This window comes from Solanum verrucosum, unplaced genomic scaffold, assembly GCF_900185275.1.
Source record: "Solanum verrucosum unplaced genomic scaffold, falcon-dt-bn FXZP01000100.1, whole genome shotgun sequence".
Taxonomy (NCBI): domain Eukaryota; kingdom Viridiplantae; phylum Streptophyta; class Magnoliopsida; order Solanales; family Solanaceae; genus Solanum; species Solanum verrucosum.
This window is the reverse complement of record NW_026020254.1, coordinates 1,051,374-1,077,839: the sequence shown is the minus strand read 5'-3', so window position 1 is coordinate 1,077,839 and position 26,466 is coordinate 1,051,374. Positions and strand designations below refer to the sequence as shown.

Here is a 26,466-nt window from a genome sequence, read left to right as displayed (position 1 = left end):
TGGGTACAAGAGATTATTTTTATCTTCTCTTTTATTATATTCTAATTATCCTCATCATGAAATGGAAAAGAACATTAAATTTTTATTAAATGTTAATTGAATATGGATGAGCAGGGAGCAGGTAGGTACCTCTCAGAGTTCTCTATATAATATGCCAATTTGGTTCACCTTTCTTCATCCCAGTCTTTGATTTTTAACTTTCTACCCACTTAAAAAAAATTCAGTTATTTCCTTCATAAATCAGCCCCTTTTTTTTTATCTTTTCCTCACTCCTCTCTTAAAGAAAACATCCTTAGTTTTTTAATAAATACATTTTTAAATTCTTAAGGATTATCTTGCCCCTATCCCATTTTGTTGCAGTTAACTAGATATAATTAGATATATATATAGATTTAAAATGGAGGATAATGATTGGGATTTAAGCGTTGTAGTAAGAAGTTGTAATATTAATAAGCCTAACGATGTTACAACTCCTAACTCAGGCTTGGTGACTTCTGAAAATGATGATTGGAATACTTTTGACAAAAATTTTGTTGCTGACATGCCTAATTTTAATGACTTATCTGAGATTTTCTCTATAGATTTTTCAATTGCTCACCAGAAAAAATCAAATGACCAGGTCATAATCATGGACCAAAATTCTAACCAAGAGATGTACTTACATCCCATTGATCAATTTAGTCAACAAATCATGCTTCCTTCATTACCAACAACGATAACGTGTGTGCCAACAACGACTACAACATCACAAGAGTCGATTTATCTACAACAACTTGAAAAATCAAATGACCAGGATATAATTAAGAATCAAAATGATAATTTGTACTTAGATCCCATTCAACAAACACAATTTAGTCAACAAATTTTTCTTCCTACGTTACCAACAACGATAACGTGTACGCCAACAAAAACTACAACACCACAAGAACCAATCGATCCACAACAACAATTTGAAAAATTAAATGACCAGGTCATAATCATGGACCAAAACAAAAACCAAGAAATGTACTTACATCTCATTCAACCAACTCAATTTAGGCAACAATTTTTTCTTCATCCATTGCCAACAATGATAACGTGTGTGCCAACAACCACTACAACACCACAACAATCGATAGATCTACAACAACAACTTGTGATACAGTATCAAGTTTATCCTAATTTTACTATGCCCATGCAGACTCCTCTGATCAAAACTATTAAAAGGTAACTATTTTCTCTGTTAAATTTTAAGTGTGCGTGTTTAAAGTTTTAATTTTTTTACTTTTGATTTGAAATCAGAAAAAATCAGTCAACAAGAGTTTTCTATGAAGTGTTGCAAGAGGAACTCACAGATGATAAATGGGCATGGCGTAAGTATGGTCAGAAGTCAATCAAACGTTCTCCATTCCCAAGGTTTGCTCTCTTTATCATTTTTTCATATCGTAGAAAATGTTGTTCAGTTCTCAATTTTTGTGATAAAAAGTAGTAAAAACTATTAATGGTAAATGTAGACAAATGTAATATTTGACCAGTACTAATTATATTTTGTGTATATGATATATCAGGAACTACTTTAAATGTAGTGCATCAGGATCCTGCAAAGCTACAAAAATAATTGAGAAAAGCCCAAAGAATGAGAACTATCTTTTGATGTCCTATTCTGATGAACACAACCATGATCCTCCTACATATCGTAGATCTCTTGCTTTATACAACAATAGTTCCAAACGCAAACTTCCAAAAAGTAAAAATATTGTGCCCAAAGCGTTAAACTTGAATGCATCATCATCCTCGTCCAAGCGTGCTAAGCATTTCAAAGTTGACGCCTCTTCAATTAGTCCAACTGCACCTACACTTGAAATTTGAGAGAAATAATGAAATGGTTGATGTTGTGGTGGAGAACAAAGACGATATCGAAGAGGAGGAGAAAACGCATGACATACAATATTTTCATGGATTTTGAATAGCTCCAAGAATTACTACTTCCATCTTATGGGGATGAAATGGACAAGAGAAATTGATCTTTTTCCCCCTTCTCCACCAACTCTACTATGAGCACCTTTTGTCTTCTAGTCATGTTTCTTTTTTAGTTACAAGTGGGGTCAAAGGAAAATTTTAGATTTATAGTTTGTTATGTTTAACCATGTCATAGAAAATGATGCTTCTCTAGATAGCTAGATATGAATTATTTTCAGCTTCGCTATCTTTTGTTGTTTTTTAATATGAAAAATTGGCCCCTCTTGTAAGTTGTTCTTGTATTTTCTCAAATAGTTCTTTCTTTTAAGAAAAGTCACCAGCCTCAAACTCTCAATTTATACATTAAATTGTACAAAGTATTAGAATATCACAATTCAATTTTAGAAGCTATATATATATATATATATATATAGATGAAATCAAGAGTGATCTTGACATCACACAACATTATCAAAGACGTTATAAATTATTTTTAAAAAAAAAAACAAGAGGAGAAAAAAAAAATATATATATATAGATGAAATCAAGAGTGATCTTGACATCACACAACATTATCAAAGACGTCATAAATTTAAAAAAAAAAAAAAAAAAGAGGAGAAAAAGAAGAATCCGGAACTAAATCACATCGGAATAAGTAATTTATTCTACTCTGTTAAATTATTTTTTGATGGTATAAATTATTTCTCTATATCATCAATGGTTTATAAATATCTCAACAAATCATTTTGATTTTCTTATTCCTGATATTTTATTTTATTTTTGCTAAAGGATACTTTTATAGTCATATTTATCTTTGAGCAAGAAACATGTGTCAAATAAATAATTATAATAAGTATAGGGATTTACGAAATCCTTGTGGTCTTTAATGTTGTTAGGAGTAGCATTGAATGCAATCTCCACTTATAAACTGTTACAAATCAATTAATTATTAATATAAAAAATTTGCATAATTAATGAAGTAATACATTATTTCAATATTGAACATTCTACTACTAGTGCATTTTTACTTGTCATATTTATTTTTCACCCCTTAAAAAAGATTAATTAAAAGAGTTATTTGACTAAATTATTCGTATATAATCTTGACTTTAATTTAATACTATCTCTTTTTGCACCGCATTAATCTCTCTATTAATTATTCAAAATACTAAACTTCTCTTATCAAAATTATTAGTTGTCGAGAGGCTTTCCTAATATGGAGGACTTGCGTCCTATCATGATAATTGGGAGGTTTCAGTGCTTAGATTTGCTCTTCAACAATTAATTCCTCAATATTTTCCAATTTGCATCTACCTCTAATGTTTTCCAATTTGCATCTACCATTTCAAGGACTTAGTCTAGATAGGTAAAAGAGTTGCTAATAAAGTATGAATAGAAAATGTAATAAATAACGAAAAATACTCATACAACTTCTATTTGAGAACACAATAGATGGTAGTTGATGATAAGTAATTGTCATCCCACGTTCAAGCAACCTGAAACAAACTTATACCAACAAAAGGCGTAACAAGAATAGCATCAGTATACCATACACACTAAGTAGGTATCATGGGCCGACCTGAATTAGTTTCACGTAAAGCATCATAAAATCAACAGAAACAACAATACATTATGCCAACATATATTATAACACAAGCAATATCTCTCCATATCTCTTCTTACCTTAATCATAATTTTCATTATTGATCCCTTAGCATACTCCCAAACCTTAAATATTAATCTCACATAGATATAACTTATCCAGAAGTCAATACGATAATATTTTTTCACCAGAAATCACCTTTTCTTTTAAACTCGAATACAACTTAAATAGAAGAGCATAAATTAATATGAGATGATGCACTACAAAATTCACTAGTGGGGAGAATTTTGATAGAATCGAAATAATCTAGATTTTAATTTTTGTGATTGATTAGATTTTTCTTTCTCGGTAGTTCCTCGATATTATAATTTTTTCCATAACAATAAGTTTCATTTTAGGAAAATATCCAATTTATATAGAAATATTGAAACATCTGTCATTGTAGTTTGTACGTTCCAAATTGATGTTATACTAGTAATGGATTAGCAAACCAATTTTGATGATTTAGCTGAAAAATTCTCAACAATAGAAGAAGTGAAATTTATTTTTTTATTTACAAGGTATCTATTTATTAATTTCTTGCATTTAAGAAGAAAAAAAAACTCATGCCCATTAATTATGTTGGTATATAAGCATGCATTTATTTTAAACTGAATTCTTTTTTACTTATTTGTAGTTTCTGATCCATAGTGTGACAATTTAAATTTTATGTTGCTTCTTTGTATCTCTTCAATGATTTACTTTGATAATCCTATATAAACAGATGGTGGTTTAATTTAGAGGATCAAAAGAAAGGCAAAACAAAATGATTACTTTTTTATTTGATAATCATATGAAGTAAAAGTTTATGTGATTGATCAATGTGGATCTATCCTATACTATTTCTTTTATAGTACTTAAAAAATTGTACTAGATATCATCAGTCAATCCGTAGGGTAAAGATAATCTTGTTTACATTAAAATGAATTAGTAATGTAATATGCATGTGATGCATGACCCTTGTGGTCTAATTTATTGAAAAAAATTGTGTAAAAAGAACGATAAATATAATCTCTTCTAGTCATATTTCTATTTTAGTTTTTTTTGTCACTCTTTTGTTCTTAAATGTGATAATCTTATTTGGTCCCTTCTATAAGTTGTTTTTCAATTTTCTCAAATAGTTCTCTTTTTAAGAAAAATTATATGACTTGGTTTATACATTGAAATTTAAGATTAAATTTGGCAATTATTTTCAACTATCCTTAATATTAAATGTAACGACCTGTTCTTGTCGTTATAGAAAAGCCAACAGGGAAAAAATTTGGGCCGAAAAACTTTTTCGTAGTAACTTGAAATTTCCCAACTTAGTCCAGATTTGGACGGAATTGGAGTCAGTAAGGTCTAGGGAAATCGGGTAACAATTGGGTGATCTAATTATGAATTTGATCACATGAGTAGATAGCTAAGACGTTAAGGAACCCGTATGACTTTACGGAATTGAATTCGGGTGAGTAGAACTCCCGAAACTGATCTTAGCGTGAACGGGTAGTTTCTGAGTGTCGTTGGTTGAAGGTGTGTTGTGAAATGGGGGTATTGAAATTATTAAATTTGCTCACTGGTTCCGTGCAAGCCGCTAAGGCGGGATTTTCCCGTCAGGGCGGGACCATTGTAGCAAGGTGAGTACCGTTGTGGCGGGACAGACGCGACTTAAGTTGGAAATAAATCCCAAAAAATGTTTTATTCTGCACTTTTCGACTTTGAGAGTTAGGAGATGACCCCAGGTGTTTTCTTGACCATTTTTCACCATTCTTGGGGCTAAAGGTAAGGTTTTAACTCCCCGAATCCATTTTTCGATTCGTAGAATGTAATCTAATGGGTAATTATCGATGGGGGAGGATTTTGATCTGGAATTTATGGTGGAAAAAGCCCTAATTTGGATATTGGGATCATGAGTTTGATCTAGGGTTGTCAGGGTTGTTGATAATTTGGGTAATTAGATATTGTTTATTGATTCCCGCGTTACATTAATTATTTGTAGACCAAGAACAAGCGGAAAGGATCCAAAAAGGGAAGAATCAAGTTTCTTAGGGGATCCAAGCTTTGTTTGAGGTAGGTGATGGTTGTGATTTCATGTTGTGTGATGTATGTTTGTTCTTGCATCATTATAATACATGTATGTATGCAGATGTTGCATTATTGATCACACTAATTGTAAATGAGGATAGATGAAATATGAATGCCATGAATCATGACTTGATTGTATGATTTTGAGAATGTACTTTATGTGATTGTGATTGTGGATTGTTGAATGGATCGGATGCTGCGTTCCGACACACTAACTTGGATCGGTTGCCACATTCCGACATAAACATGGGATCGGTTGCCACGTTTCGGCATAAACATTGGATCGGGTACCATGTACCGGTACGCTAACAGTTTGGGTGTGGGTTCCATGAGAGTACCATTGGCTTGACATAATTGTGTAATTGAGAATTGTGAACTTGATCGTTATTCATAAATGGTATTGAAATTGTATATGTTCGGTGTATGCATGTTATTATTATGTTGTATTGACTTATGTATGTTGCACTTAGTGGGATAGTCGTGTGATCCTACCAGTACATTGTGGTTGTGTACTCATACTGCACTTGCTCTTTCTTTGTTGAGTACAGGGCATCTTCCGACGGCTATTGACAGACCTCACTTAGAAGATCAGTGATCGTTTCGAATTCAAGGGTGAGCCAGTTCTTCTGGGATGTCATGAGTTTTCTTTATGTTTATGTTCACATTTTCAGACTTAGACTAGTTCCTTAGATTTCTTATGTTTAGTATGGGGTTGTACCCCTTCTTGTTTAGACTTATGGTTCTTGTTAGAGTTTTGGTACATTGACTTTTAGGTTCTAGGTATTACTTTTGCATTTGTTTTGGTTGTTAGACTTTTGTTTGGAGTTTATGGGAACTCCCTATTTCTTTCCTTAGCATTTGAACCTACTTCAGTAACTTTAAATGTCTTAGTTTTGATTAAGTTGTGTAGTTCTTTGGTTAGCTAATTAGTATTAATGGTTCTCCCACCGGAGGGTTAGTATGGGTGTCACTCACGACAGTCTGGATCGTGACATTAAAAAAGTAATAGTTCTTTTTAATACTGCTCAATTAAAAAAAAAATCTAACTAATAGGGGTAACTAGTCATTACACCTTATATTTATTGTTTGAAGAAAATGATAATTTTCAAATCTCGAGTAAAAATAAAGATCTCGTACGTATAAAAATGAAAATCTCTAGTAAAAGAACATAAAACTAAAAATATGTTTGTAAAAGACTGTAAAATCAAATCTCATGTTAAAATGGAAAGGAGTGTGAAAATTTTTTGTGTGTGTAATCTATGCATATATACTCCCTCTGGCCTCTGTCCAACAATAGTTGTTCACTATTGACTTGGCACACCCCTTAATTAAGAAACTATAAATAGAAAGGTAATTTTACTATATCATCCTTTGAATATACTAAATACAATGTCTTAAAAAATAGGGATAAGGGTCTGAAAAATACTCCAACTTTGGCCGAAATTGTTGTTACGATACCAAACTTTGAAAATGACCTTTTACCCCCTGCACTATTTAATAGTGTATTTTAAAGGTATATATGTGCCCACGTGGACACATTATTATTTAAAATGACATAATATTTATGATGTCCACGTAGGCACATATATACCTTTAAAATACACTATTAAATAGTACAGGGGTTAAAAGGTACTATTAAATAGTATATGGGGGTAAAAGGTCATTTTCAAAGTTTGGTAGCGTAACAGCAATTTCAGCCAAAGTTGGAGTATTTTTCAAACCCTTATCCCTAAAAAATATAATAGGGAAATGACTATAATTAATGATAAGGGTAAATTAGAAATGAAGTGAAATTATCCATGAATTTCATAAAATGGACAAGTATTGTTAGACAACTATTAATTTACTATAGTAGACAAGTATTGTTGGACGGGGCAGTATTACTTAACTTTATTTTAATTTCTCCAACTTTCCAACGTTTTCATGGTAAATATATTTTAATTTCTTTTTTCCTCTTGTGGTTAACTAAGACAATAATAGTGTCTTTAACAATGTTGTACGACGTCAAGAGCTTTCTTGATTTCATTTGCATAAGCTATTATTGTGTATATTATTATCAACTAAACAAATATTTTTAACTACAGTAAATGGTTGGTGTTTATATAAATAAGATTTATAGATGAGTTTTCTTATTTTATGCATGCATTATATGTATTTAAAGAATTTCACACCTAAAAATCAATTATATGTGCTTATGATTAGTATTAATTTGAAAGATTGAATAAGTAATTTGTCATAATTATATGTTAAATTATATTTGTGGTATAGACTTTTTCCCCTTTATATATTTAGTGGTTTACTATCATATTTATTTTCTTATTCCTAATTTAGAATTTTGCTAAATGACAATTTTATAGTCATCTATTTTAAACATGTATCAAATATATAATTCTAAAGGATCGTTTGGTATGATGGATGAAATTAATTAATTCTGAAATAATTTTTAAATGACCTTTAATATGTTGGGATTAACAAAATCCTCCTCCTTCAATATTGTGGGGAGTAACAATAAATGCAATTTTCTATGTATAAACCGTTACAAAATTTGACTATATGTATTGATATGAAGCTTTGCATACTTAATGAAGAATTACTTGATTTTAGTATTGAACATTGTATTACTCCCTCTGATCCGTGTCATACGTTTTTTTCATATTTTTTAAGATAACATTAATTAGAAGTGTAATTTGATTAATATTACCCTTAACTATTAAGCTAACATTAGTTAAAAGGGTAATTTGACTAAATTACCATTATATACATTTCTGGCCTTAATTTAATAATACTCTCTTTTGCACCATATTAATCTTTCTTTACATTTATTGAGTAAAGTTAACGGTGAAAATAATTAATTACTTTTATATTGATTTTGGACAATTACTTACAAGGACAAGAATGTCTAACGACATACATATTCTTAAAATAAGTAATTTCTACATCACAATACATGTATCATTATTCATCGCACATCCCTATATTATTGAGAAAAGGGTCTGAAAAATATTTTAACTTTAGCCGAAATTGTTGTTACGATACCAAACTTTATGGAGGACCTTTTACCCCTGCACTATTTAATAGTGTATTTTAAAGGTATATGTGTGCCCACGTGGACACATTACTATTTAAAATGATGTAATATTTATGTTGTCCACGTAGGCACATCTATACCTTTAAAATACACTATTAAATAGTACAGGGGGTAAAAGGTCCTTTCCAAAGTTTGGCATCATAACAGCAATTTCGATCAAAGTTAGAGTATTTTTCAGATCTTTTTCCCTATATTATTCATTAACAAAATAATCACTATATTATTATTTATCACATAAAAATCTCTGTAATATACATTGTGATATAACCAATCTTTGAACCAAATAATTGATATATTAACGTCTATTTCTAATTAATAATCACTGTAATATAATTTCTACGTAACTAATTTCTATACCAAACAGTATGTTAAACTAGTCTTCTAATTAATTACATCTCTTTTTCTGCATAATTTGTACATAATTAGTCTCTTAGCACATATGCTCAATCATTTACATTTGGTATTATTTTGATTAATGGGGTAAGGATAGATAATTTAATTATGGGAAGGATAAAGAAAGTGGAACTCACTTTTTTAGACGTGGATTTTTTTTTAAACAAACTTATCTATTATTTCGATGTCATGATATTTTTAGCCACATATTTTTTACTTAAAAGTATTGAAGGCTAAAAATTAATTTTATACGTGTATTGTATGTGTATATCAAGTCATATAATATATGATTTTATAAAATAACATTAATATTATTAAAATAAAATTCTGAGTAAATAATTATACAAGAAAATACAAAATATAAGTTGATGTGATTGATCAATGTGGATATATTATATACTACTTTTTTATAATACTTGAAGAATTTCACAAGATAACATTAGTTGATCAATATGGTAAGAATAGTTATATTTACACATGTATCATTAGTTATATATAAGGCATGTGATATAGGACCCTTGTGGTCAAAATTGTACAAGAAGTATATGTACAAAGAACGATAAATGTAAGTACTAATATCCATTAACACTCAATAATATTTTATTTAGTCGATTGACATATTTATTTCGAAACAAAATTTATGACATCTAAAAAAAAATAGAAAATTTTACATATAGCAAATAAAAAATTGCTAATTGCATGCTATAGCAAACTTTGTAAAATTGCAGTCCGTAGCAAAATTATAGTTTGCTATGGACTTTTCTTTCTGTATATTCGCTTGTCATTTTTTTTTTTATATATACATATTGATAGTTTAAAAAAGAAAAGGGCGTTAATTTTGGTTAGAAAAAAAAGGAAAAAAATCACTGAAGTCATGCACGTTCTGTTCCATTCGAATTCCCTTCCTTCTTCGTCGTCTTCAACAGTAAGAACTCCATTGTAACTCAATTCAGAAAATTGATCAAGCAATTGACGGTACTACACAAACAATCGAGATCATTGGACTGTAGAGATAGCAATAGGAGGTAATTTTATGACGAAAACATACTCTGATTTTGCTTTTTTAGGTCGAAGATGGTGTTCAACATGTATTCAAAATCAGATTTCCTTTTTAACTATCATCAATTTAAGTTGAATGTATATTGAGAGGTGTATATTTTGTTCGAAATAGAGTTTAACACTTATGATTTGTATAGTTAATTTATAATCTACAAAAATTTGTGATCTGGAAATTTTCTGGATGAACTTGTTGATTATTTTGAATTTGTGATCGGAGATTCGCTCATTTCACAATAATATTTGTGTTCGGATTTGTATATTTGCTTAGAGTTTATACGTATAGGTTTTCAGATATGATTCAGTAAGATATGTATAATACATATATGAAACTATTATGTGTATGTTTTATACAGTTATCTTCATCATAACACTGCACTTGTATGAAATTGTATAATTGTGTATAAAGTTATAATTTGTGTATATAATTATTTATATATAAATGTATATGCAGAATGTGTATATAAACGTTTCTATGAGTATGTAATTGGAATATGTATATATGTGAATAACTGAAGTTGCTAATATTTGTATAAATATACGTTATGTTTGTTGTTGAAATTCTTAATAGTATAAATGTATATGTATATATAACTTTTTTTTATACAGAAATATTGAAAATGGCTTCATTAGCTATTTTGGTTATGCATTCCGGTAGATGGGACAATGACAATTGTTACGTTGACTATACAATTGAGGGGGTGATTTTTAAAGAAAGTTCATCGTATAAGGAGTTGTATAATGTTATTGCAATGCAACTCGGTGTTGATACAAATTTGATTAAGCTGAAAATTGAGTATAGGGTTAAAGAAAGCAAAACGCCAATGTTGATTCACAAAAGGTCTGCAGATGACTTCAACAAGTATCCAATTTGTATAAGCAAAATGGATAATAGTAGCAATATCACTGAACTGTGTGAAAGTTCAAATCAGGAAAATGATATGGTTACATCAATTTGTAATGATGGTATTGCTGATTTTGAGACTATGCATCTGTCAATTGGTGAATTGGTAGAGCCGTTTTGTGTCTTGGGGTCAGGGAGCCGCGATGGAGTCATTTCAGATCCTTGTAATAAGTACGTGGAGATTGACCAAGTGTATAAGAACAAAGCCACTTTGAAATTTGTGATGGAAAATTATGCAATTGAAAATATATTTCAATATAGAACTGTGAGGTCAAATGCAATCAGGTAACTAGTTTATACAACAAATACATTAGTGTATATGGTGTTTTAGTTATTTGTATATTGATATGTTGTGCTGTATTTGCTGATGTAGTTATACGCTGGAATGTATTTCTGATGAATGTGAGTGGTTGATGAAAGCATCAAATATCAGCAAGTCTGGAATGTTTAGGATCCGAGCATTTAATACAGATCATACTTGTCCTTTGAAGGATAAAGTGTATTCACAAAAACATGTAATAAGCAAGTTGATTGGTGGGATCGTTAAGCCTAAGTTTGTTGATTACAAGAGAAAATATACACCTTCTGATATTCGGAGTGATGTAAAGATATATTTGGGAGTTGATGTAAATTACTCATTGGCTTGGAGGGCTAAAGAAAAGGCTCTGATTTCATTGAGGGACACCACAGTTGCATCTTACAGCAAACTTCCAGCATACTTGTATATGATGGATATTACATATCCAGGCTCGCGTATACGTCTAAAGAAAACAGACAAAAATGAATTCTTGTATCTTTTTGTTGCATTGAATAATTGTATACAAGGCTTTGATCATTGCAGGCCTGTCATAATTGTTGATGGAAGTCACCTAAGAGGACCGTATAATGAAACATTTGTGGCTGCATGCACAATGGACGGAGCAGGTATGTTTCATTGTGTTTTTGAATGTAAATTTTTGATTTTATGTTAATTTGTATGTAAATAAAAATGTAGGACATATTTTCCCACTGGCCTATGGTATCATTGATTCAGAAAATGACGTAGCTTGGTCTTGGTTTTTTGTACAACTAAGGGAGGCTTATGGGGAAATGAGTAATATGTGTGTAGTCTCCGATAGAAATGAGAGCATCATAAAGGCAGTCACAAAAGTGTATAAAAACGTGCCACATTATGCTTGTATGTGGCACTTGTGGTGTAATGTAGAGAAGAAATTTAGGAAGGCATCAAAGGAGCTAAGTCATGTGTTTTATACTATGGCAAAGACTTGCAATAAAGTTGAGTTTGATAGGTTGATGGATACTGTAGAAAAGGTTGATGTAGGTGTCAAAGAGTATTTGGAGCTAGCTGGATATGATAAGTGGTCAAGGTGCCATGCAGAAACTCATCGGGGATGGGCTATGACGTCTAACATTGCAAAGAGTATAAATGTTGCATTAGTGTCTGCACGTGAATTACCAATTTTTAATTTTCTACAAGAGGTTAGACTAATGTTTGGGAGATGGAATCATGACAACAAATACGAGGCAGCCTGCACATTTACTCTGTTGATTGGAAAATTTTAGAAGATATTGATCGAAAATGAAGCAATGAGCACACGAATGAGGGTATGTTTTATGTATATGTAGTGTTAATTAATCAGTTATGCACACAGATAAAATATATATACAATTGCATAGACTTATACATATAAATAAATCTATTTGTATGAAACAGGTTGTGCCGTCAACTGAATATATATACAATGTGACTGATGATGGTAGGAGTTTTGTGGTATGTTTAAAGAATAAAACATGCAGTTGTGAAAAGTTCCAATACGAAGAAATACCATATGAACATGCTTGGGCTGTACTAAAGCGGAAAAGTCTAGTGGCTGATGGATATTGCTCGGATTTGTATAAACCAAAGACGGTTTTGAAGATTTATTAGATACCAAGTTATCCATTGCCTGATGTAGCAGAATGGGTGATACCTGAATACATAATGTATGATGAAGTCCGGCCTCCAAAATTCAAAAGACCTCCATGAAGGCCAAAAAATAAACCCCGTTCAAAAACAAAACATGAATTGCTTGGTCTCAAAGGGAAGCATACGTGTAGCACATGTGGAGTTGCAGGTCACAATAGGCGTTCATGTAGAAACAGACCTCAAGAAGTTTAATAAGCTCTTTCGATTATATTTGAGTGTAAAATTCAATTTTATAGATACTTGAATGTCATTCTAAACTGGTTCTGTGTTTAAACTGTATGAGTTGGAATGTTGATGATGGAATAAAATTGTTATGTCCTATTAATTGTGATCTTTTTTATCTTCCTTTTGTATTCATGCTCTTGTATATAATATGAATTATCGTTGGCGTATATATTGTACATCATATACAGAAATTCTATATGTATAAGTTAAATTGAACATTTTATTATATTTGTATAAGCTGGAGATTGAACATTGTATTCTATTTGTATTAGTTATATTGATTTTCCCTTTTTGAAACAGAAAATGTATATTCATAATGAATTAAGGGAATTAAAGATTGTATAAACTTTCGACATTTATACAGTTAATCTGTAAATATATGTTGTTAGTTAAGTGGTTTGTATACTTATACTTTATGAACATCCTATAAGCCTAACAATATAGATGTATATATTCAACATAAATGTACTCTTAGATTTATACTATTAGTGTATAAACAAACATTGTATAAGTTGATTTGTATAATTAAACTTTATGAACAAATTGTATAATCCTAACAAATGTATATTTATACACTCAAATATAAAACATGATTATACAGTTCAATGACCCACAAACAACAACTTCAGTTTATCATTGTGATATGTATATATGTAAGTTTTATCTTTCCTTTTTTTTTTACTTGACACAACAATAAGTGTATACATATACACAACATAAAAGATACACATAGATTTATACAGTTAATGTATAAATATACATTGTATAATTTAGTTTGTATAATTATTAAAGTGTTAAACTGCATATATAATGAAATTAACAAAAACAAGTAAGTAAAAGACTTAATCGATCAAATGAGTATATTACAATCAAAAAACTGAAAGTTTAAAACTTGAAGTTCAAAACAGTAAAGGTTGTTATACATGTCATTTGCATATTAAAAAAAAATCAAAAATTTAGTACTGTTCTAATTAATTGTGATCTTTTCACTACTATCGCAATCCCTGTAAATCCTGATTGGCCTTTCTGGTGCCTCACTGTCACTAGTGGCATCGGCTTGGATCTTTTGCACCCCATAGTTCCACAATAAAGAAGCATATTGAATACCTGTGAACTCTGAATCGAAGGAATTTGGAACCCCATTTCCATTACTGATATGGTCTGCATAAGCAGCAACATATAGTCCACACTCGCTGAAAATAAAACACATCCAATTTTATGGTCAGTATAAAAGTTTAAATAATGAACAAGATAAATAGGTATAATACCTCTTGATCATTTAGATCATTAAAAACAGATTGACAGTTCAATTCAGAAGGTAAATGTTGAGAAGGTTCTTCGAATTGAACGACACCGACTGGCACTTTATCTGTAACTTCTACACCATCACCCTGAAAGAAAAATATTAAATGTATATTTATCATAATTATGTATAATATATATTTATTGATCTATATTAACAAACCTTATCTTCCGCATCCTTTGATTTGATAGAATCCAACACAACTTTGAAGTTGTTTTCAATGAAGTTCCTTAAATCAGTAAACTGTTTCTCCATCTGAAAGTGGACATATATAGGTAACTTTAACGCTAAATATACAAATTAAAAAGAATTTTAATAAATAAAAACAATTAAAAAATAAATACCGAGAGTTTGAATTGATCAAACTCATCACGCAAAATACTGAAATCATGTGACTTGCTGGTAGATGGTATTTCGAAAGCAACACTTGATTTAATCTCAACATTTTGCTTAATGCCTGTATAGGATGGAACATTAGCATGTTTTTTGGCCTGCCTCTTTGGAAGTGGTGACTTAGGTCTTTTTGCAACATTGGCACGTCGAGGAGACTTTATTAAACAAGGCTGCTTTGAAATGACCCTAGGTGTTGTCTTGTTCTGAATAGGAGTGACTGTCTGCCTTGATTTCTTCTTAGGAGGCGACAAACAAGTATCAACTTTTTCTTTTCCCTTGCTATTTATTGGACATGGAGGATCCTGAAAATCATCGTTCGAAGCATTTGCAGCTGTTGTTTCTGTTGGAGATGAATCTGATTGAACATACTCAGGAGGTAATTCAAGAATCTTGAGTTCCATTGGAGTTGGAGTTATATTCTTAAAAACAAGCTGCAAAATATAGACATGTTCATATTGACATATTCATTATACAAAATGTTTACTTAATCAAATGTAAAAACATATATACAGTTTATATATATATATATATATATATATATATATACATTAGACAAACTTATATGTATAACTATACAATTTATAAGCTTATATATACAAATGAGCTTATGTTTATAAAGTTCACATACTTATAGGTATATTTATACATTGTCAAAAACTTGTATAAATAATAATACATGGAGCAAATTTATACATATAGTTTTCTATAGCACAAACTGATACATATATTTATACATTTGTATATTTATACAGTTATATATCTATACTATACTTATACAGATAATATATTATACATAAAATTGTACAGTGCGTACCGGATTGTTGTCGTCTCTGAACATGCCCTTAGCAAAATAGCTTAGACGAGGGAAATCTTTTTTTGTCTTCCAGTTAAGTATCCTAGGGATGTGATGAGATACCTTAACAACAAATTCCTCATCAAAATTCGAACAACATTCATAAATCCACACTTGCAAAGCAAGTGGGAAACCATACAACCTGAAATACTTCCCATCGTGTTTGATCTTAGTGTGCAAATGCAGAATCAGCAGATCAAAAGCATTTTTACCCCATGGGTAGTCAATGTATCTGCCCGATTCAACCAAATCAAAGTCTTTCCTATCAATAACAGTACTGGTTGGTTCTTCGGAAAGGATGAATGAATGTATATAGAACAATATAGCAAACTTCACCGCATCATCATCATTATCCCCCCAAACCTTATTATCAAACTTTTCAACCAACTGGCTCTTGGTGATGGCTTTTTCGACTCCAAAATACTGAAGAATAATTCTATTTGGTTCTTCGGTATAAAGACAAAATCCTTCTCATTGTCTGAACATTTTAACCCAGATATTATAGCAAAGTTACGAATGGTGAATCGCAAAGTGGTGCCATTCACATGTATCAGGATTGCATCTTTTGAGCTACCCTCAATTTCTCTCAAAAACATGCACCTAATCAGTTGTGCTTGAACATGACACCTACGAATGCTAGATAATTGAGCAAAACATGTTGTTCCACAAAATTCTTTATACTGTGAAATAGTAAGCTTTGTAGCTAACACTTTCATTACTTCAATATTTGTGTAACACTGCATGTGAGGTATGCGTGTTGGTTCTCTTTTTCTTAAAAACTTAACAACCTGAAAAAATGCATATATAATTTTACTAAAAATACACACGTACACATAATTAAGACACAAGTACAGATATCAAAATGTATGAAATAGCTTTTAAATGAAAATAACATATACAAATTTTATAAAGAAAAAATACATTATACAAACTAATTTCAACTGTATAAATATTTATATTGTATATATAGATAAATTGTTGTACTGCTACGAACACAATAACTATTGATATTATACTTATACAAATAAATTCAAATGCATAATTGTTTACATTGTATATATAGTGAAATACAAACCATTTATGTATGTGTATAAGTTTGTGGAATTGTATATGTCTAAAGGAAGATTATACAAATAGGATCCTTATACAAATGAAAAAAACTTATACATAAAACAATGCACAAAACTGTATAAATGCTTATATTGTATATATATTATACATTATACAACAAATTTCAAATGTATAGTTGTTTACCTTGTATGTATAGTTAAATAGTTCTATTTTATACACTTAACTTTGGATATTAACATAGTGACTATATAAAACTGTATAAACAAACAGTTATAAGACATGAATCAACACAGAAAATATAAGAAAATATATAATCGCAACATATACAAAAATAATGATTATACAAATACCTCATCATGCTCCAATAAGCCAGAAACAACAACTTCCTTTCTTTTTGCATTCTCTTCTGTATAATTAGTTGTTTTTTCTTTTCTTTTTTTACTTGACCCAGCAGCAGACTGATCTTTCTTACCTCCCTCCACAATTTTGATGGTGGATTGCTTCGATTTCGCACTCATTCCCTCCAATCTGATTGGGTTATTTTTCAATTTGGATTTGATCTCTTGCATTGTGTTGGATTTGGACATTGAACCTGAAACCTCCCCAAAATCCTGAGTTAAACCCAAGGAAAAAGATGGGCGTTCAACACTATTTTCGACATGCAAGGGTATACCTCTTGTGAATCTTTTAGATGGAGATTGGGCATCCATTGTTTGAAGGAAAACTCTGTATGGATTATGAACTGATGTGAAAAATAGCTTGAAAAAACTGGAAAAAAATAGACAAAAATTAAAAGTAATCGATTGAGATAAGTTTTGGCGATACCTGAAATTTTTGAAGGGATTTTGAAACCGCGATTGAGAACGTGCTGGTGGAGATTTGAAATTTCAAACTAATTTTGGGGAGAAAATTTGGGAGAAATTGAAGGAAAAAAGAGATATAAACGAGAAGAAGATATTGTATAAAAGGAAGAGAATAACGTCAACTTTTTTTTTTACTTATACAAATCGGTGGGGCCATTAAATAGCAAACTGATCGAAACTTTGCTCCTTAAAGGAAATAAATGAAACGGTAGCTACTGTATTTATTTTACATTAAAAGTTTGCTATTATGTACAATTATCCCAAAAAAAAATAGGGTAAATCACTTAGATATGCTATATTGAGAAAATATTTACCATTTTTTACTATAATTTATTTTTAACTAAATCTATCAGTTTCATGGAATTAAAATTGTACAACTTCAGACCTATTTTCTTTCCTATTTATTCGTCTCTTTCTCTACATATAATTTCTCCCTTTTTTTTTCTTCTTCTTCTTCTTCAAATTTTTAATTCAAACAACTATCTTTAAATATTCATCTCTTCAAATCGATTTATACCCATGTTGCACGATTTACACCAAAAATATCACGAGGAGAAGAATACAAAGAACCAAAAATTGTACAAAATCGTGTGTGCGAATTGAGATTTCAAATCTCTAAAATTGCAACAGCAAGCCATTGATGACCATTAAAAAGCTTCAAGCTTTGAATTCATTATTTGGATTTTACGAAAGTGTGATGCGTTTGTATAAGTTGTTCTTCCATATTATTGAAAATAACATTTTGGAGTTTATATCTTAATTTAAGGGAGATTCATTAACTTTAGCATTGATTTTATGAGAAATTTCAAATTAAAATTTGAAGAAGACGAAGAGTTTGGAATTTTCTTGCAACTGTATTAAAGTTGAATTAGATCTATTTCATAATTGTATTAAAATTGAATTAAAATCATGAACAATATATTTATAATACATATTTCAAATATATCATCTTCTTATATAATTCAAAATAATTTATAAGATGCATATAATGCAAGTTTTATTCACGAATAATGATATATGTTCAATTCAGTTTATAGATCATTGTCTTGTCTTTCGTTAGTTACGTTTTCAATTCATTCTTAATTCTCTCTTCTAATTCAACTTTAATACTATGTAATACAATTTTAATTCAAATTTAATTCATTTTGAAGTTTTTTGATTTATTTGTTACTATTGAATACTTATTTAATTCATTATTGATATAACTTATAAGTTTAATTCAGTTTATAGATCATTATCACGTCTTTCGTTAGTTACGTTTTTCATTCATTCTTAATTCTCTCTTTTAATTCAACTTTAATACTATGTAATACAATTTTAATGCAAATTTAATTCATTTCGCAGTTTTATTTATTTATTTGGTACTATTGGATACTTCTTTAATTCATTATTGATACAAGTTTAATTAACTCTAGAGATCATTGTCTTGTCTTTCGTTAGTTACATTTCCATTCCTTCTTAATTCTCTCTTCTTATTCAACTTTAATACTGTGTAATTCAATTTTAATGCAAATTTAATTCATTTTGCAGTTTTTTGATTTATTTGTTACTATTGGATACTTGTTTAATTCATTATTGATACAAGTTTAATTTACTAAATAGGTCAATGTCTGGTCTTTCATTAGTTACATGTCTTTATTCATGCTTAATTCTCTCTTCTAACTCAACTTTAATATTTGTGTAATACACTTTTAAATACAAGTTTAATTCATTTTGCAATTAATTGGTTGATTTGTTACGATTGAATTACTTGTTTAATTCATTATTGATACAAGTTTTTTTCAATTTATATGCAGATCAAAGAATGCTCTTTTGTTTGCTACATTTTGCATTCATGTTTGATTCTCTTATAATAATTCAACTTTAATATGTTTGTAATACATTTTTAATTCAAGTTTAATTCATTTTGCAGTTTCTTATGTCTCTTTATTTGTTACGATTAAATTACTTGTCTAATTAATTATTGATACAAGTTTTATTCAGTCTAAAATTATTGACTACTCTACGAAAAAAAGGAAAAAGAGCAATAGTAAGAAAGGGAGAAAGAGCAACAAAAAAGAAAGGAAGGGAGAATGAATAATAGAAAGAAGAAAAAGAAAGAAAGAAAGAAAGGAAGGGAGAAAGAGCGAGACAGAGAAAAGAGAGAAATTAAAGAAGTTGTTATAAATGGTAATAATTAAAGAGTATGTTTAAAATAAGTAATTATTTTTTAAAAGGAATCCACTCAAGTAATTAATCCAAAAAAATATAACACGCGTACTAGTGTTACCTGAGGCGGGTGCTGGACCCATACTTTAGTGTTAAGTAAATGGGCCATACTTTCAAGCCCAATACTTGTCAAAAGGCTAACCCAATCCAGATAATTCTGATCATTTGTCAAACAGGCCCAAATTATGAGTCAATCAGCTGAAGGTTGAGCATTTCCCTTCTTCAGAGCTCCGAGCGGGTCTCAGAGTTACAGTCGAGCGACGAGTCGAAGAGTGAGTCGGAAAAATGTTTCTCCGAAGAATAGCGAGGCCATTGATGATGATGGCGAAAGTGAAGGAGACGACAGGGATCGTAGGTCTTGATGTAGTGCCAAATGCGAGGGAAGTTCTGATTAATCTTTACAGGAAAACCCTAGAGGAGATCAAGGCTGTGCCGGAGGACGAGGGATACCGGAAAGCCGTGGAAAGCTTCACACGCCACCGTCTTAGTGTCTGTCAGGAGGAAGCAGATTCGGAAATGATCGAGAAGCGGCTTGGTTGTGGCCAGGTTGAAGAGTTAATTGAGGAAGCTCAGGATGAGCTTAAGCTCATCGGCCACATGAACGGTACGTACAGAAACAAAACTCATGTCTTCCATTTTTACTTCATATGTGTATATACCTATACGTGTGCGTCTGTGTGTGTTGCTTTTATTTGTCAATTTTTATTGAAAGCTGAATTTCTATGCAATTGTTAAACACGGGGAATTTTTTCCTTTTTTTTTTCTCTTTGATTTTACTGACTGAACGATTGATGAGACAATAGTAGATCTATGTTTTGATTTCCCTGTTTGGTACTATGATTGTGGGGATTGACCTAGTGAGAAATGTAGGATAGTGAGATGAACTACCGTTCTGGTAATCTACCAATCTCCTAATAATTTTCAACCTGAATTGACTGCCTTTGATAGATTATGTACAAAAAGACTGGCAACTTTGGCCAAGATTAACACAGTTAGCGTAAATCTTATCCAATTGTGGAGTAGCAGAGGTCAAGTTTTGCTTCACTTGATGACTTGATTAGGAAGTTCACTTTGTCAAAAAATATAATCTTGGTCTTCCTACTCACCACTGAAAAATTATAGATAATTTCGTAAAATTGAGCTATGAATTTGGCTAATTTTATTTGTATATCACTCTATTAGCAAGAAACTTATTTTCTCTAGTATGAGGTAATGGAAAACAATCAGAACTTGAAGCTGGAATGTCGGCAATGTACTAATATTGGCGAGGTTAGGAACCCTGCTATGACATGATAGCCAAAAAAAAACAAGAGGCCACCTTTGTCGGCTATTTCCAAGGATAAGGGATATCAATTTTAATTCCCATAACTCCATATCTTGAACTAGACCTCATGGGCGATATCTAGGTAACACTTCTTGAGATGAAGATTCATCTTCAACAAAGGGATTGACTTATCTTCCTCAGTTGCAGAAGTGTCAGTATCCGCTTCTTCATTTGGGGCTTCTTTTTGAACAGTTTCTTGCCTTGCAAGTGGTGCCTCTAATTCCCTAACTTGGGATCATTATTCCTCTAATTTAATTTCATGGACATTTCTTTGATGAGGATTTTGATTTCTTTGAGGCATGTTTGGGTCTTGCAAAGGCACTAAGTATAAACAATGGACCAGCAAAGTTTCAAGGAAAGGCTGGAAGGTCACAAATGATTCCATTTAAAATTTAGATTCAGGCAATGTATAGCCCTTTTGACAAAATTTTCCTTGACATGCACTAGTTCACACAACTGTGTGACTTAATGGTGTGACACATAAAGGATAAGAAGTACTTTTGAAAATAAGAGACACTTAAGGGGCAAAGGTAATAATATGAAAAACTCAAGGACCAGGATGCAAATATGGAAAGATAGGACACCAACGTAACTATAAAACAAGGTAAAAACAATAATGAAATGGGAAGGACGAAGATAGAAATATATAGAACTAACACCAAATAAAAAAATAAAAGGCAAATGATAGGTAAATACCCAAGCAAAAAGCTTTGATACCAAGATGACATCGGAATGTTGGGGGTGTGCCAATATTGGCAAGGTTAGGAACCTATGAGGAAAAATATAGTGATAAGTTCTTGCATCATCATACAGTAAGTGGCAAAAACAAGAGGACATCTTGGTTGGGTATTTTAAGGATCACTCACTTAAGAGGAAACACACTAATGATGCATGAGCTTGCTACTTGCTTATGCAATAATTATCACTTGTTGATGCAGTCAATTCCCACATCTTGTCCATCATGAAGACACTTCCACCTTGTCCCGTAGATCCTCGTTTTTGTTCTTGTCTCTCTTAGTATGCCCACTCATCCATCTAAACATCCTCATCTCTGCTACCTTCATCTTCTGAATGTGTGAGTTCTTGATTGACCAACATTCCACCTCATACAACATAATTGGTCTAATAACCACGGTATAGAACTAACCTTTAAGATGAACCCCCTTAAAGGTAATTTGTATATTTATAGTTAGGAATTTCGGATAGCCTCACAACAGTTTGTGACAAAGCATTATTGGGCTATGCCATTGCAACTGTTGAAGTCTTTGTTTCGTTGGTTCTTCTATGGTGGCAAAGCTTCCAGGCTGCTCATTAGCCTCAGTTCCAAATCGGATTCATTCGCACTTTTATTTGTTAGTTTAAACCTGTTAATCTAACACTCGTCAAAAAGGCTTGTGTTATGTGGTAGTGTTATAGCTGATTTTTCAAGATGAGTTAAGAACGTAAGATAAATTTGCCATTTGCACTATGTAAATCTTGGTTTTACTTTACAAGATCAGCACCACTTCGCTGCTGATATTTACACAGCCTTTGCATCAAAGGGACAAATATATGGACTTTACTATATGTTCTAGCTTATTGGTCTTCTTGTTTGTTGTTGTTTACTCATTTCTCACTGTTAATTTGTCTCTCACACCTGTGGGGAATCTGAACATCACTTTCTGTTATTGTATGCTTATTTTGTTTGACAAGCTAGTGGACAAGTCTTTTGTTGGAGATCCTTTAGTCTGGCTTCAAATAAATAGAGCTATTTGCGCTACAAATTAGTGGCCATCTTTAATTCATTTTATTCATCTTCTTTTTAGTCTGTTAAGAAAATATACCTTGGGCTTAACTCAAGCCCAAAAAGCCATGTTAAGATACTGAATTTTGGGTTTAACTTAATCTCAACAGCTAACTCATGAAATGAGGATTATGAGACCATGTAAGTAGCCTATAGCCGATTTTCTCAACTAAGGCTAGACACTTCACATATACTCCCTCCGTTTTAATTTGTTTGGCCTATTCTGACTTGGCATGGAGGTTATGAAACTAAAGAAGACTTTTGAATCTTGTGGTCTATAATTAAAGATATGTCAAATGTATCAAAATGCTCTTTAATCTTGTGGTGTTAAACATGCCTTGTAGGAAGTTGAAATTAAAGAGTTGCTAAAAAAGGAAAGAGTCATTCATTTTGAACGGACTAAAAAGGAAAGTAAGTCAAATAAATTGAAGTGGAGGGAGTACTTGTTTTGTGCTAAGTAGATTACTGAGGTGAAAGGAGTTGGGATTGAATGTAAAGAAAGGATAAAAAGAGAACATTCCAAAAATAGAATTGCTTGATTTTTCACTTAAGCTATAGGGGATTTAAGTAAAGTTAACAAAAAAAAGTGAAAAAAATATGTATTCCCTCCGTCGTCCCAATTTATGTAAAGGAAGACTTTTGAAACTTATGGTTTAAAAAAGCCATAGATATTTGTGTGGCTATAAATCATCTCCCTAGGGAAAAAATGGGTAGTCTAAAATTAAATTGTTATTAAATATAGAAATTTGTCATACTTTTTGGAACGGACTGAAAATGAAAGTGTCACATAAATTGGGCCAAAGGGAGTAGTTATATAGATTTTGACTTTTTCCATATTTACAAGGTATGGCTTCTTGGCTCTTGCTACATTTACATATTTTTAATATTCTTGACACTCCCTCTCAGGTTTATGTTTACATGTTGTATAAGAAGCTTGCTGTAAATATACTCAGTTCTGGAATTTTGAAGTAATCTAGTAAGAATATCTACTATCTAATCATTTGAGTTGATAAAACTTGTACTAGTGCATCTCACTCAAAAAATTTGTCGGATAAAGTGACTTTCTATATGCTTCGTCCTTTCATGAAATATAGAGTTTAAAGCAACTTTTAGCTGCTTCCTCTGAGAAATACTTGTCAAAAAAAATAAAAAAATGCAATTTATTTAACAAAACTGAACTGTCATTGTATGCTTGTTTGATTGTACTGTTGATTCGTAAATTGTAACGATCATCACGTGACTGATTTATTGAAACTTTTGCCCTATTCAATTGTTGGGATTACACTGTGTTTTGTTGTAGTCCTATTTCATATACTTATTGTACTATGTACATCTTATATTTTACTTTCCTCGAGTTTTATGTTGAAATGAAAAATATGTTTGATCATAAAAACATATTATTTGTCTTTCTTCATGATCCATTAAGGAGACTTTCACAGGCAGATTCCTATAGGGAAGAAGTTGATTTAAGATTCTGAATGGTATGAGTCAAACCCTTTTTGGGTGAAGTTATGATTTGTTGTTATAAGTGCCAAGAGTATTTTCAATTTTATTTTCTATATAACCTAAAGCTGTGATCAATGGTTTTTTCTTACACAGAGTGGAAACCTTGGGGTATTCCCGATGATTATGAGTGTGAAGTTATAGAAAATGATGCTCCAGTGCCCAAACACATTCCCCTTCATCGTCCTGGTCCTCTTCCTGAGGAGTTTTATAATACACTAGAGGCTATTACTTCTGGCAAATTGGAGACTTCAAAGAAAGATGAACCTGCTATTGCATCAGGTGAATCACAATCAAAGTAGAATCTTCAATGGTCCATTTGTACTGATCAAACCCATGTCAGGATCCAAAACTGAATGTGCTCACTCATTCATCCTTGGGTTCTTCTCTTTGTGTTATTTCTATATAATCCTTTTAATTGGTCCGACTGGAGTTTGTTGACACAAACGCTTGAATCATTAGTTAATAAGAACAAACCAAGCTGGTTACTGCAACGGGTGTATTTATTTCTGTAGTTAAACTACATAACGATTTTCCAATCACTGAAAACATCACAATGTTTAATAAGGAGCCCTTTTTCATATGTGGTTGAGGTAAAGGTGTCTGGTTTTGTACAGATTGGGGCAACCATCTGTAATTTTGTATCACATTTTAAGTTAGAGTTTATGTCAGGGCCAATGTCCTAATTGCTCTGGCCGCATTGTTGCTAGAGAAGAGGTTTAATCTTTGTATAATTCCAACTGGTTTATGTGTCATCCATATTTATTTTGAACTTTTCTTAAAGCAGTTGCTGGCTTCATTTGAATGCTCAATAATCAGGACATCGCTCTCATTTGCCCGAAAGACGGACAAATTCTGGAAACCCTTGACAGATGAATGTTAAAGAAGACCCCTTTGTGAAATATACAAGTCACTGGTGTCATCAAATTTTCTTAGCTGATTCCTTTTTCTTCATTTTTCAGTTATTTTCTTTCTTGACAATGTGATGGTAGAGTTGAATTCCAATAATGCTAATTAGAATGAGCAGTTTGCTTGACTTTTGTTCTTCTGCCATGAGTTTAACATGTTAAATTGAGCTTGGTAATAGACGTTTTAAAAAGATGTTGTGCCCACCTAGTGATTTCATTTGGCGTATTGTAAGCAAGTTGAGTTAAGCTTTGATAGTTGAATGTTCAAAAGAAAACGTTAAAAGCCTCTATTGAGAAAGAATGACGAATCAAATATGAAATCATTAGCATTTCAATGGAGATTAGTGATTATTATTATTATTATCATTAGCCCATCAAAAGCTCTTTTCCTAATATTCCGGGTTAAGGTTTGGTAGCTAGTTTGGAGTTGAGTTATGCATGTATTAAATTATGTACAAGTAAGTATGATAAAAGATGGAATAATTAATTCAATTAAGTTTTGCATAACGAATACAATAATGCATGCAAGTTGGGCAATAATGCAAGTGGATTGTGAACGTGAACAGATGTTTACTCACCATTTGGTCAGTGAGATGAAAAGATAAAAGAATAATATAGTTTCAATTTATCTTTAATTTTTTTTTCGTTTATCAAAATGCAAGTTGATCAACTGGATAGAAAAAATTAATCAGAAGTTAATCAACTGTGTGCATACACACAGGGGCGGCTCTGCCTTATAAAAGTTAAGGCATGTGCCTTGGGCCCCCAATTTTGGAAGGCCTCAAATTTTTACCAAGAACAAATTATGTGTTATTTTTTAATTAAAAAAATTAATTATTTTTAATAAAAAGTATATATATATATTTATTTTATTTTATTTTATTATATTTCTTTTCTATCATTCACATTATTTATTTTTTAAAACTCATTTTTGCTTAAAGTTTGTCAACTTATTGCTTATAGAATTGTGCTAACAATTCA

General features: G+C 31.1%; 4 protein-coding genes and 1 pseudogene across 4 annotated transcripts in view; 4 read left to right on the top strand and 1 right to left on the bottom strand.

Moving 5' to 3' along the window:
- Nucleotides 1-12,727, bottom strand: part of LOC125833217 (glutaminyl-peptide cyclotransferase-like) — a 247,381-nt gene extending 234,654 nt beyond the window's left edge. The window contains exon 1 of the mRNA XM_049512363.1: nucleotides 12,715-12,727. The gene's annotated coding sequence lies outside the window, so the exon portion shown is untranslated. The remainder of the gene's footprint in view (nucleotides 1-12,714) is intronic.
- On the top strand, nucleotides 398-1,848 carry LOC125833155 (probable WRKY transcription factor 29). The gene is made up of 3 exons (XM_049512296.1): nucleotides 398-654; nucleotides 1,282-1,395; nucleotides 1,548-1,848. The coding sequence occupies exons 1-3, from the start codon at nucleotides 398-400 to the stop codon at nucleotides 1,846-1,848; spliced, it is 672 nt and encodes a 223-aa protein (XP_049368253.1).
- LOC125833154 (uncharacterized) lies at nucleotides 11,499-12,379 on the top strand. The gene is made up of 3 exons (XM_049512295.1): nucleotides 11,499-12,009; nucleotides 12,194-12,262; nucleotides 12,375-12,379. Exons 1-3 carry the CDS (start codon nucleotides 11,499-11,501, stop codon nucleotides 12,377-12,379), a joined length of 585 nt encoding a protein of 194 aa, XP_049368252.1.
- LOC125833226 (uncharacterized) lies at nucleotides 12,484-13,243 on the top strand (annotated as a pseudogene).
- A 6,909-nt stretch (nucleotides 13,244-20,152) lies between these two features.
- LOC125833230 (probable NADH dehydrogenase [ubiquinone] 1 alpha subcomplex subunit 5, mitochondrial) lies at nucleotides 20,153-25,105 on the top strand. The gene is made up of 2 exons (XM_049512376.1): nucleotides 20,153-20,571; nucleotides 24,674-25,105. The coding sequence occupies exons 1-2, from the start codon at nucleotides 20,253-20,255 to the stop codon at nucleotides 24,877-24,879; spliced, it is 525 nt and encodes a 174-aa protein (XP_049368333.1). The 5' UTR covers nucleotides 20,153-20,252; the 3' UTR covers nucleotides 24,880-25,105.
- Nucleotides 25,106-26,466: the final 1,361 nt, after the last annotated feature.

Coding starts and splice junctions, on each gene's coding strand:
- LOC125833155 (XM_049512296.1), top strand. CDS start 398: ATGGAGGATAATGATTGGGATTTAAGCGTTGTAGTAAGAAGTTGTAAT. Junction 655..1,281: donor CAAAATTCTAACCAAGAGAT/GTACTTACATCC, acceptor ATTTGAAATCAG/AAAAAATCAGTCAACAAGAG. Junction 1,396..1,547: donor AAACGTTCTCCATTCCCAAG/GTTTGCTCTCTT, acceptor ATGATATATCAG/GAACTACTTTAAATGTAGTG.
- LOC125833154 (XM_049512295.1), top strand. CDS start 11,499: ATGAAAGCATCAAATATCAGCAAGTCTGGAATGTTTAGGATCCGAGCA. Junction 12,010..12,193: donor ATGCACAATGGACGGAGCAG/GTATGTTTCATT, acceptor ATATGTGTGTAG/TCTCCGATAGAAATGAGAGC.
- LOC125833230 (XM_049512376.1), top strand. CDS start 20,253: ATGTTTCTCCGAAGAATAGCGAGGCCATTGATGATGATGGCGAAAGTG. Junction 20,572..24,673: donor GCTCATCGGCCACATGAACG/GTACGTACAGAA, acceptor TTTCTTACACAG/AGTGGAAACCTTGGGGTATT.